General features: G+C 36.5%; 1 protein-coding gene across 6 annotated transcripts in view; it reads left to right on the top strand.

Annotated features, from left to right (window-relative positions):
- Window positions 1–4,334, top strand: part of Plekhm1 (Pleckstrin homology and RUN domain containing M1) — a 34,711-nt gene extending 30,377 nt beyond the window's left edge. For 2 of the 6 annotated variants that reach the window (XM_071586550.1, XM_071586549.1), the window contains 2 exons: window positions 624–794; window positions 3,623–4,332. In XM_071586550.1, coding sequence (XP_071442651.1) covers window positions 624–794; window positions 3,623–3,742 — 291 coding nt within the window. In that variant the 3' untranslated portion in view covers window positions 3,743–4,332. Of the gene's footprint in view, window positions 1–623; window positions 795–3,622 lie in introns of those variants that run through there. The other 4 variants (XM_071586551.1, XR_011701328.1, XR_011701327.1 and 1 more) reach the window with 4 other exon arrangements.
- The last annotated feature ends 9,244 nt before the right edge of the window (window positions 4,335–13,578 follow it).

The following is a 13,578-nucleotide window of genomic DNA, read 5'->3' as shown; positions in this document are numbered from 1 at the left end:
TTATATTTGCAGCCATGTATCTCTCTTCATTGTTGTTCTGTTCAAATCGTTATATGTTGTGGCTTTTATAGTACTTTTAATGTCATTCAGAAACCTCTCCTTGGCCTTCCTCTCCCTTGTTTGCATTAATAGATTTTATTATCGACCCATTCCAAGATGTGTTCCGTAACCGCCTGTGTACCTGATATCCAAGTATACAATCAATAATAATGCAAAGTATAAAATATAGATTGTCACTGAGATCAGCTGCCAAAAACTTTTATACATACTTGTATTATTACAGTATGGCAGTGAATGTACGGTGAAGTTATAAAAATGTGCAATAAATTTCATTTATAGTATCCCAGTTGATATACCTATGACGTCAGATACCCACATTGACCGGTATAATCTCCTGAAAAGTCATAGGAGTCAGCTTGTAAGTAATTTTTTATTGGTAATGAAAGGAATTCCATAGAAGAGCGATTTTAGGGACAGTGCAGCCGTGTTTTATTGAGTTTCCACCGCCTGGGTAAATTATAAAATAATTATGATTCTTGTATATTTTTATATTCATGTGGAAATGCTTCACGATGAATAGACATGGTTTATTTTGCATATTTAAGATATATTTCTCATTTCAGGATCTGCAGCAAATACCAAGTGGTGCTCTTGCTCACTTTTTGCAAGAAGTAGTGGCTTTTGCTCGAAATCATGTTCTAAGCTGTTGGCTGTGCAGCCAGAAGGCATTCATATGTGAAATGTGTAAAAATCCTAAAGTGATATATCCTTTTGATACTGACTCAACTTTTCGGGTGAGATTTTCCTATTGTATGGCTACTGACTACATTGCACTCCACTGTCATTCACATTCATTACCATATCCAGTAGGATGTCATAATTTATAATGAAACATGCTATAGATCCTATAAGTTTGCCTGATTGGCAGGTGCCATAAATATTTTATATAAGCTGACCTTTTTTGTGACTGTGACTAACTTTCATAATTTAGTTTTCTGGTTAGAATTGATATTTCAATTAAATGATTGCTGAAAACTCACAGTAGTCCTCAATCCTATTGCACAGGAAGGTTTTTTTAGCTCTTAAGTAGTTATTTTGTCTCATTTTTGTATCAATAGTGACCCATAGAATGCCTTTTGTTTGAATTCAAGTTAAGTAATAAATGGGTTGACTTCATAATTCATCTAATTGATTCATTATAATATGGTGAAAATCATAGTAAAATTGTTAGACCATGACTTGAGGTTCATCAAGGATAAATGAGGGAACAGACTACTGGATTTTCACATGCTTTATTTGCACAACACTTCCTATGTTGTGCTGCTAACAACCTGTCTTGTCCTCCAGTGCATGGCCTGAAAACCCCTGCCAGCACCAAGTGCCTATCATATGACCCAGCTATTTGGTTGGCACCCCCACTGTTTGCAATGTTATTGGTGTTATCTTGTTGCTCCTTTGTTGGTTTTTGATTGAACAGCCTCCAACCCTTGCTCAATTGTAACATGCTCCTGCTGTCTCCCATTGCCCTCAACCTGAGTTCCCACTCCCTTTCCTTTTTTCCCTGGATGATGAAATGTCCCCGTTCAAAATCTCTTATCACATTTATGAGGCTAGCAACCATATTAGCAAACATCCTACGGTGTATTCTTTTTGGGCATGAACATTCATTTCCTCTGCAAAAAATATTATACCTGCATACACGCATGTAGAAAACAATGCTGCAAGCTCCAGTACTTGAACAACCTGCTGGTACGCTTAATTAGATAATATTTTTCTGGATCATTATTATTATTATTTATGGGGCAGAGGTAAGCGAGTTTGACTGCAAAGCCGAAGGCCACCGATTCAATTCCCAGAGGTGCCAAAAAATTTTCCCAATTGACAATTTGTATTTCTCATTTTTCCGGAAACGAGAAAAGTGGATCTGACAGCAAAATCTTCTTGCTCTAACGGTGAAAGGCAGCAGTTTCACCAAGAGGTGTTGATGGTACAGATCAAGACTATCAGTCAGCCTGTCATCAACTGCCACTTCTGTGAGCAAGAGATTTGAGTACTGAGATTTGGAAGGCCCGAGGAAACCACTGCAGTAGTCTCCCCACGAGATTCTTCCCAGTAATATAATCCTCGGGTAAAGTAGTCCCCCAACCGGATGTCTGGGTGGGGACTACTCAATCTGATATCAGTCGAGAGAAATGCAGGAGAGGGATGTGGAATGTTAGGTCATAAGGAGCATGTGAAAGGATTGAAAATGCTAAGATGGAGATGGGCAAACTGGGGATAGACATCCTGGTAGTGAGCAAGATTAAGTGAGCTGGAGTTGATGTATTCTGTAGTGACGAAGAAAGTAGGATGGTGCATTTAGGAGAAGACTGGAAGATTCCAGGAGTGGGCATCATACTCCAGAAGGAACGGGCAAAAGGAGTGTAATTGTGCAGGTTATACAAAGAGAGGATTCTAATTAGTACAGTTAGAGGGAGAGCCCACCAACATAGTGCTAGTTTAGGAGTACATGCCAATGTGAAGGTATCCAAAATAAGAATAGAAGAAGTATAATAGCAAGAGGAAGAAGTTTTAGGAGCCGTAAAAGGGAAGAGCATAATTTTCTTTGAGTAGGGTTCTCTTCACCCTTTCGAAGCCTTAATTAGTCCCCCAGGGCCACACATCCAGGAATGCCACACAGCTAACCAGTTTTGTCTTGAGACCATCCAAGGGTGCAGTACTATAGCTTGGGGGACCTGTTTTGGCTTTGACCTCCAGTGCATTGGCCATACACATTTGGCTGCCCTACACAGGCTGTATGTCTCCAGCATATCACTCCAGCATTCACCACTGGAATGTGAAGATGTGACAGAGGCTGATTGACTGGAAGTGGCTAGCTCTCAGCCACCAATTTAAGTGGAATCCAGGGCAAGTGTGTGGTGTCGTCCCCTGCTCTATGCCCACACCCCGCTGGGTCCACCAGAATTCCCATCTCCCTCCTCCTCCAGCCATGTCAAACTCCTGGGTGGACAAGTTTGTGGGATCGCCCTCGGTGCAGAGCCACATCCTGCTCGAATGCTACCCTAGCCAAGCTGGGACTTATTTTTAGGATATTCTGCAAACACATTTAGTGGGCTCTTATAACAAGTATGGACACTGTGGGAGTATTTTCCATCCTTTACATTCGGGCATAAATGTGCTGTTTAAAATATCAAATTAATAAAATGCCATATTATCGCAAGTTCTGGTTAATTTTTCAGCATTAAAATATAGAAAATGGGCCAATAATCAAAATTGCAAACCTTGGTCGCAATAACTCCAAATAATATGTTCTATTCCGCTCACTAGGTCTACATGATTTTTGCCACTTAATGATGATCTCAAAACAAAGGCTTATTAAAAGTGTAGAATGTTACTAAGTTTGTTGTGTTACTCAGCTGTGTACGCATTCCTTTCAGTCACCAGTGCAGCGAGTGTTGCATGCAGTTTCCTTCTTACTCACTTGGTGCTCAATGTCATTTGCCCTGAAATTACGCCTCCCCATGTTTCTTTTTTCTTCCTTTGCAGGATTTTTATACTTCATAAAATTTATGAGTGTTTCAGTGTTTTGATATTTTTAACTCTTGTTTCTTTCATATTTCAGTGTGGCCATTGTAATGCTGTGTTCCATTCGTCATGTCTTGATTCATCTCGACCTTGTCCAAAATGTGACAGGAGGAAGAGAAGGGAGGATATTACCCTCCTTGAACCATTTGAATCTTGATATTTCTCTTTCTCTGCTATAATGGGAGGTTTTAATTCATTGCATTTTTTGCCAAATTAATAGTGTGTTGAAAATAAATAGTAAACTTTTTGTAATAAATTTTTGATTTCAAATGAAACCTTAGCTTTCCTGATTACAGTGGAGGGGCACGGTTATGCGCTAGCCAATAGCTAGAAGAGGGTATTCAGGATTGACAACCACACACTTGAATTGACCGATTAGAGCCAACCTAGGGTTCCCATTCCCTTAATTAAGAATGACAAAATTGACGCATTGTCACTCCCTACCTGAAGACACCAGCAGCCTGGCTGGAGAAGCTTGTCACCAAGGGACGCCCTGGTGCAGAGAATGCCCAAAAGCCTTAACATTATAAATTTTTGATTTATTGGAAACTGAATTAATATTTTTTAATTCTCTTACATAAGAGAATATGAAGGGACCAAATGTTACCTTTTTGAATAGGAGCTGTAGCTACGGGGTTGTGCAAGTCTCATTATGGCAATCACCAATAAGTAACTAAATATTGATAGGTGCTTTTTTGTGTTTTAAATGTATCAGTTGTGCTGTGTGAGAAATGGTGCATCTTAGCTTGTAAAGCTATCAGTTTGGTTGTTCCTATTAATTTGTTCAGTAAATGATGCATTGAATTTGGTAAGTTCTTGTTATTTTTGCATATTTGAGATTTGCATCACAGTAAACCCTTGCTAATCTGGGCAAAGGCAAGAAGTGGAGCACAAGTGACTTATTAATGAGTCTTAAGAGGTATTACTGCTTTACTGTGCCAAAAAATATGTTAAGATTGCAATTCCCACAAATATGGCTGAAAATATAATATATTTCATGCAATATTCTTGATGAAATTATTAATAGACAATTGCTGCACGCAACAAATGCTCATCAAATGCTGCATGCTTTACAAACATAACATATTTATTTCAAATAGATACCGAATTCCTTCTATGTTTTTTTTCTGACTTTTCCTATGCATAGATACTTAATGATTGTGGGATATTCAGGCAGAAAAACAAACTAAAGTAACATTTGGCAACAGTACCGAAGAAGGTTAGCAATAAAAGTAAACAGTGATGATCATTACACAGAGTTAAGTTTTTGAGAAAGTGTTCCTGTTGTGAGTTAAGTATTATTTGACTATCTGATTTGAAAAAGAACAGTAAGATCCATCTATTTGCTGTTCAATTTGAATGGAGTTTCCACAAAATGTAAAGATTGGTTCAGTAAATTATGTCACCTGGAAGATGGAAAATAGAAGACATTCAGAGGTGGTATGTGTGCATAACTGATGTAGCACATTAGAAATTGTCACACTGATGCACAAGATGGAGCTTAAAAAACTTGTTCAGTACTTACATCCAGAGAACTCCTCTGCAGGTAGCTGTTGGCTATGGCAGTTATGTAGACACGATATGTACCATCAAGGTTCATCATTTGCTGATAGTGATGCCGTTGAACTATTGATGGGATATTTGCAGGCTTCGATGACTGAATCTGAATTACAGTTATCTCAAAGATATAATGCAGATGAAATGGATCTGTACTGAAGAATTGATGGTAAATATGCAAGCTTTACAGTTTATCCAAGGTTTCCAGGCAAAAAGGTCTGTAAAGAAAGGGTGTTTATACTTGTGGGTAAAATTCTGATTGTAGCCACAAGTAGAGGTGTTGTTATGGGAAAATATGGGCAACTTTGTACTCATAGGAGGAAAATGAAGGACCTCTCTCCTTAAAATAAATTGGCAAATGCATGGTTTTAGGAGCTGCCATAATGGGCTGGTTCAAAAATCTTTTTCTTTGAGTATTAGAGACAAAGCAAAATCCCAACATGTTTATTTATATGGAAATGATCAATCATGGGAAAAAAATACTCTCATGGTGGCATTCATTCATTGATGAATGATTAACTGTTTACAACAATCTACCCTAGAAGTTAAATTAAAATTAATGGAATTCAATGGAAGAGTCTCTAACCAAAATGTGTTTGTTTGGTATTACTGAAACCTATTAGTTAGCGTAATAATGAAAATAGATTAAAGGAGATTATACTATTGAGTGCATATTATCATTTTTTTAGGGTACTTAAGAATGACTAACTGATGGTCAAAAAATTGCTCAGCTGTACCCAAGCAGATAAATTTTCTGGGTAACAGTTCATGGGAAATCATGGGTGGCACAGAATAAGGGACCATCCCCCATGAAAACCCTGCTAAAGTGATTTTACATACTGTTGGACTTGAGATTGGGTGAGCTCCACCCTCTCCTATTAGGCCAACCTTGGGGTCAATAGCTGTGGTTCGGTTATAAAAAACAGGAAGTGGCAATAAAAGAAGGAAAGGATGAGACAGATGAGATATGTATTCGAAGGGGAATCAGATTTGGAAACTTTCTGTCATCAATTCTCTTCAATATTCATGCTGAATAGTTTACCAATAAGGTCTAAGGAAAAGTAAGGGATGTTGTGGGAGGTGAATGAATATATAAATGAATAAGTTCATGAAATATACTGATGCTCCAGCAGTACTCGGGGAGTCAGAAGAGGAGTTACAGTGTGTCAGGCAAAAAGGGGAGTATTGTAGGAATTGGGAAATAATTAGAGATGAACAATAATGTAGGAAAGACTAAATTATTGCGGGTAATTAGGAATGAAGCAATTATTAATATATTGATGGAAGGAAAACCGTTTGAGCCAGGGAAATCATTTCAGTATTTGAGAAGTTTTTTATCTAGGATTGTTAGCTGTACTCAGGAGATAAGAGAGGATATCTGTAGGTAAGAAAGCTTTTGAAAATGTGAAAGTACTTTTGAGAGCAAGTAAAATTTCATTAGAACTGAGAAAGAGATTGATAGGTTTTTTTGAGCTTGGGTTCATACAGCAATGAAACTTGGGTGGTTCAAAATATAGAGAAAAAATATGTGGAAAGGTTTGAAATATGATTTTGCAGAGAATGCTGAAGGCTAAGTGGAATGATAGATTGAGGAATGAAGAGGTGCTAATGAGAATAAGAGAGGGCAGAGAAGTGCTGAGAGGAATAGATAGCAGAAAGATATCGTAGTAGTAGTTATTAGGGAAGGCAGCCAGCAACTAAATTCATTTGTTCCATTGGGAATGGATGAAAATGGAGGAAGGGTGGAGAGAAATCTGGCATCGGCATTAGCCTCCTCTTAATTAAAGGTGCTTAGGAGTCCATGGTTTGACGTCCCATCCGATGGATGGTGTATGCACTTAACGTGCTCTTCACAAAGCACCTCAAATAGGGATTTGGATACCACTGAAAAAAACCTGCTGTCTCCAGGATTCGAACCTGGGCCCTCGGGGTGGGAAGTCATTAGCCTTTGCAACATTGTGATCCCTGGAATGTATTGTAGTTTGCTTAGAGGAGTCAGAGAATCGAAGGAAAAAGAGGAAAGGTGAAGAGGAAAAGATTGGAATGTTTCATGGAATGAGGAATGGCAGAAGTTACAGGAAAATGGAGGAGGATACTCGAGGCTGAGTGCAATGAAAGGTACCAAGTCAAAATCTGTCGCAAGATAGTTCCCCTTGGCAGTGAGAGAGAATTAGGCTCCGACTTTCCTCAAGAATGTCAATAACCCTTTTCAGGCTTTGTTGCATTGGATGAAGTGATGCCATACTGCTACCAGCATAAATTGAGTAGCTTCATGTGTGATGTGGTGGAAGTCGAACATAATGAATAACTGATCGAAGCACTTTTCCACTTGATAATGTAATATAATGTGATGTATCAAGTGGAAAAGTGCTTCGATCAGTTATTCATAAGCTACCAGGATCTTTTGTCCTTACCCTCTTTATTGGATGAATTTTCCTCATGGATATGGTTACTCTTTCTCTTTGATACTTTCTAAGGCAATACACCTTTTCTTGCCATATTAACTGTCAATAGTATAGCAAATCCTGCCAAAAGCAGAAGATGTCATACTTCTGAAAGATTTAAATTTGCCCTGTATAATATCCCATTACACAGTACAATAATATCCAATTTTGAACTGCTCTCTAAGAAAAAATAAGACACTAAACCCATGATTTCAAAAAGAAATACAATCCAATGAAGTCTTTGAAGTTATGTATTTATCTCCACCTGGAATTTCTGTCAATATAGAATAAATACATTCCCTGTACTCCTTGATATATTGTGTGTTAAAAGACAGCTCCACTTGAAAGAGAGAGACATATTATAGTTAAGTATAGAATTTTAATAGCTCATGTAGTTTTCTGGGAGCAGATATGGATTTAAGTCACAATTTTGTGTCCATGAAGTGCAATGTTAAGTTTAAGAGAATGAGGAAGGGGAGGAGAATAAGAAAATGGAATGTAGAATAAACCTTACAGGGTCAGGATTCACTTTGTGGAAGTTTTATATATCCATCAAATAAAAGAGAGGACATAATTTTCCACAAAATTTTATTTGGTACATGGTGTTTTACCCTGATATGGCCTCATCAGGTACAAATTTATTCATGGTAGTCTAGGGGTCTGGACATTGGACTACTGACTGGAGGGCCCGGATTTGATTCCTGGGCGAGGCTCTCTGAACACCTGCAGCTGTACCCAAGCTATGTGATTTTGTTGGTACCAGATCTTCCTGGGAAACCATAACTGGTACAGGAAAAGGAACTGCTCCCCCTACCCTGATATGTGAATTTCACGCGCCATATAGGGCTTAGTACTAGGTGAACTCTTCCATCACCTACCAAACTGACCTTCAGGTTGATTACTGTGTTAATGTTTACATGTGGTGTATATGTGGACACAGTTGTTTCACTGTGGTCTCAAGTCCAACTTACCCACAATATAGTGGGTAAGTTGGACCTCAAGCGGCATTGGTTCTTTCGTTTGAACTAGTGACCAGTAGGAAGTAAAATTGTGGTAATGCTGTGGGATAGAGGACAACAAGGAATCAGGGGGGTGGTAAAATGTGGTGAAAGGGGTTGTAGTCAATGAGGGATGGTTGGATAATGAGATGATTGAGGAGGAAAGTTGATGGAAGGTGTAGTGTGTGGTTGTTAATTGGATTCAAATGCACTAAGAGTAATGTGGAGGGGTGGGGAAGGATTTGTTCTCTTCAGAGTGTGACATTTGAGTTGGATGAAGCTCTTTCAATGTCCAGCGGATTGAGAGCATTGAATTTTAGACCTTTGGGCACACTATGCGACACTTTTGGAACAAAGTCACTGTTGTGATTGTGATCTTTTAAATGCTTGGTGAAGAAGGTTGTTGAGCCAGAATTTTTAAAGTAACTGAAAGCTCATGAGTCGATTTTTGGATATTTCTGCTGGTCTGAACAGTATATTTTGCTCCAACTGTTACCAAATGGTGTTTCCTTGGATTTGCCAATGACATCTCATGCAAATTGTCAAATTGCCTCACAACCTCCTTAAGAGCAGCCTTCTATGCACCTCTGACCCTTTCCCAACTTCTCTATATTTGCAAAGATTCTCAGGATAAATTGTTAAAGCCAAGAATTATAAATATTAATGCAATGACTGCAATATAACAGATATTGGACAGACTGGCAGAAATGGGTTGGACATTTGGTAGGATCAATATTTTCAATTTTAAAGTCACTGCTAGTCACCTGTTAGACCTAATACTACCATTTTTCCCCCAGAGATGATACTCAGGCCTAATAACCATGCATTTTTATATTTTGATTTTGTTCATTTACACTTCATAATTATTTGGCCATATATTTTTCAATAAAAAAATAGGAAGCTACGGTTAAATTGACAATGTATTGGTGAATATTGCCTTTATTTAGCTAATACCCATATGTAAATACATGCATTCTGAATATGAATTCTCCCTTATCTTTATTTATGTGCACATATGAGAAAGTCCCACAGGGAACAACATAACTATTAATTAAAACAAACATAAATGGCAAGAGACAATTCATTCATCCTCAGGAAGGTGACACAATCCATCAACGCAATGAAACATACATGGACAAATTATCTGAAAGTAAATGACAAACTTTTAATTTGAAATATTAAATCTTGTCACTTGGTTTACCAATGGTAATATATAATCAAAAGAAAATACTGCCTTGCAAAAATTTGACTTTCACTGATGATCCTTGATCTACATTTATTACAAAGGAGAGGAATTTGATGTCTTCATTAATATGAGTTACAGGTCAGTGTATTAGCTATTCCAAAATAATAAATGCAAGTAATTTTATTATTGACTGAAATGGAGTATTAAAACTGATTACAAGAAGGACAAAAATAATCAAAATGCCAAAACTGAAAATAGTATCAAACTGAAATGAAAGAAATATATTCCATTATTTTGTTATGAACTTTTAGTTGATATGAGTATGTCGAGGGTTATTACCAATATATCTATGGTAAAAGTTTGGGGAAATGGTATAGTCCCATTCAGCAAACACGTTTTCAAATGCTTGGTACACTGTAGGAGACTTGGTATTTTTTGAGTTGATCATCATACGTCACTTGGTATGCCACTGAAGCTGGACTAAGGTTTGTTTTTACCAGATCTTTCTCGCACAAAGCCTCACGGCTACTATATCATTCACTATCAGGAGCACATTCACCCTGGTAATACCAATCTAGATACATACAAAGTTTCCAAATTTCTCGAAAGTATCTCATAATTTACCACGATTTCCTGGGAGAAATCAATAAAACTAGATATAATAATTTCTATAGGTTATCATGTATGAACTCAAATGTAACGCCTGATGTCATAGCACATTATCATAACTTTACGGTAAGCAAGTAGTGATAATATTTTGAGGGATCTGATTATTACTTTTCATTATTTATTTTTTAAATCTCCTGTATGGATTATGAAATGCTTGCCAATCCCATGATAATTGATATTTATCGCTCAAATTCGGAAGGTGATGTTTGCGTAATATATTGAGTAAATGACCAAAATATCCAACAAATCCCATATCTTTGTGCTACTGTGTGATCAGCATATGCTATTTGTATACATGCTGCAATATTATTGCCCAATCTAGGATATACCTTCCTTCTTTTCCTTGTCGTCTTACAGCAAATATTTATACCAAAACATCTATCACAGAATGGTTGAAGTAGTTGCGCATTTAATAATGCATTAGTATAAATAATAATATGGGCAGTAATGTCTTCCAATGTTTGGATTATAGTAAGTTTATGCACTATGAAACTTGATATTCATTAAGTTCATCTCTCCAGCAAGATGGCGGCCAGTCCTGATATGCATTCCTTCATGAAGATTTCTCGTTAAATAGGTGAGAAAAGTGTGGTAAAAAAAGAAAATAAAATCTAAATACAGGGCTACTTAAAAAATAGCATACATGATTTCATTATACCCATTATAATGAGGTATCCTAATTCAGATTTTAAAAATAGATTTAAAAATTGCTCCTTGTCCAGTTTAATGTGCACATACAAAAATAGAATAGGTATCAGGATTTTAGTACATTCACTGGAAACTAGATATCTTTTCTTGCATAACACCTATTTATCTTGAGTGTATAGTGTAATTTTAAAAATACTATTCAATTAAATTAATTAGCAAGAAGCACCTTTCTTTCATTTTCCATATCATAATGGCCAGACAATTAACAATATAGTATATCAATAAGTGACCCCATAATTAATTAACACAACCAAATACTTAATATTGTTGTTTGAAAATGTTTATTTAAAATATATACATCACCACAGAATGAATATCCCGCTGTAAAAACCATAAACACCGAAATCAACCTGAAGATCAGTTTGATAGGTGATGTTAGATTTCACCCAGTGCTAAGCCCAATGGAACTATGATGAAGTCATTTTTCAAATAATACTCAAAATACAGGAGTTAGAATTGTTGGCTATCAGTTTATATTCATATTCTCAAAATATAATTATGATAGTGTAAAAAAATGTGCTCTTTAAATGAATTTATCTGTGAATAAAAGAAGTTAAGATAGCTGGAGTTAAGTGCTACATTGTTTGTTGGTGCAATACCTTAAAATTGATGTTAAGAGTTTGATTAAATGATTACTCTAGTGGGTTTAAAAATTGGATTACTTTTCTACTATAATTACATTTTTATCTTTACAGGTTTTTACATTCATTCCTATGGGATTTGTTGTAAAATGTAGTCAGATATATGGTGATGTCCCAGAAACACAATTTTTAATTGCTAATAAGTTTTGGCATTATGATAAGGGTATTGAAAGAAACTTTGCACTTCCACATGAAGGAATTCCACAAAGTTAAACCTGCAACTGTTGCTATATGGCAATATGACTTTGACAGAGGCATTTTTCTACAAACTATTTATACCTAACAGTATGTCGTAGCTAATGGTTAACGTGGAGGCATTTGATGATAGGGCATATATTAAGGGACATGCTATTCATTGAGTGAATACTTTATGTCTCTTTACAAACTGTATTAATTTAGGTTTTTCATGAAGTTTTATTCATATTAATAAGTAAAGAGTGGATTTAAAAAATTTGATCTCCATCCCATCCATTCTAAATCCAGTAAAGGCTACATTATGTGAGGGGAGAGGAACACATGATGCCATTGCAGTAATGAGATCACTAATAGAAAGGAATGTAGAATACAATCAGTACTTATTTGCCAGTTTTATAGATTTTGAAAAGGCATTTGAAAAAAAGGCTAGGTACGACCCTCGTGGCTGGAACCATGACCCACGTGGAAGGCTGGTCACTTCACAACTCCAGCCGAGCGTTCATTCCTCTTGTGCATGACGTGCCACATGGCATATTTCTAACCGCGTTGTCCTTGGTCTGTTATGTATAGCACATGGAATAAATCCCCTGTTTATTCAAACGTTTTCAGTGTGATTTATTAGTATTCCTACCAGGCCGCACTAATATAATTTCCAGCTACGCCGCAAATATTAATAACAAAACAAAGGTTATATGGTTTTCCAGAAAAGAGAGAGGCTACGTTTAACATTAAAACAGAAGGGCAAAAACTAGAGCAGGTGGAACAGTTTCTATACCTCAGAAGTTTTTGGACCAAATGGTCAAAGTATTAGGGACATACGGAGAAGAGAATTTCACAAAGAGGGAATTGATGTTGCAGGGATGTTGAATAAGGATGTTGAGAAAAGGCTCATTAAAACTTTGAAATGGAGCATAGTTTTATACGGTGCAGAAACATAGCCATTGAAGCAGGATGGAGAAGGTGAAATGGACCGAAAGGAAAACAAATGAGGAGGTACTAGGTATGGTGCAGGAGGAGAGGGAAATGTTGGGAGAAATCTTAAGGAGGCAGGAAAATAGAGGAAAAGTATATTGAATGACAAGGGGATGTTGAATGGATTAGGTTATGTCCATCTAAAACCTACCTCACCCACTAGATTACTTATAATAATAAGCTATATTTGAATACCTCACTTATTGAAATAAGTTAAAGTTAAGCTAAAAAATATTGTTTTATTCTAAAGTATGAACTTTATTCTTTTAAGTCTGCATTGTCCTTTAACGTTAATGTTTTCTTAATATTTTGTGATTCTCTGTATTTACGAATTTTGCTACTGATATTTACATTACTTTGTATTTATCTATATCTTTTTTGCAACACTTTCAATGAGTTTTGTCGATACTTGTCATCCTGTTTCCATATACTTTTTAGGATGATTTACTGATACTTAACTTATGAATTCCATTTATGTAGAAATATAAATTATAGCAACAAATGACGAATACAATGGAACACTTTGAATCGCCCGTATGTTCTGCCTGCATCACGAGTTATATTGGCCGGGCAAAAATAGTGAGAATATAAAATCCCATTCAAAATTTTGCTGCTCGATATTA

This window comes from Hetaerina americana, unplaced genomic scaffold (genome assembly GCF_022747635.1).
Source record: "Hetaerina americana unplaced genomic scaffold, ioHetAmer1.1.p SCAF_23, whole genome shotgun sequence".
Lineage (NCBI taxonomy): Eukaryota > Metazoa > Arthropoda > Insecta > Odonata > Calopterygidae > Hetaerina > Hetaerina americana.
Note: the sequence above shows the minus strand (reverse complement) of the source record. Positions and strands in the feature narration are given on the sequence as shown.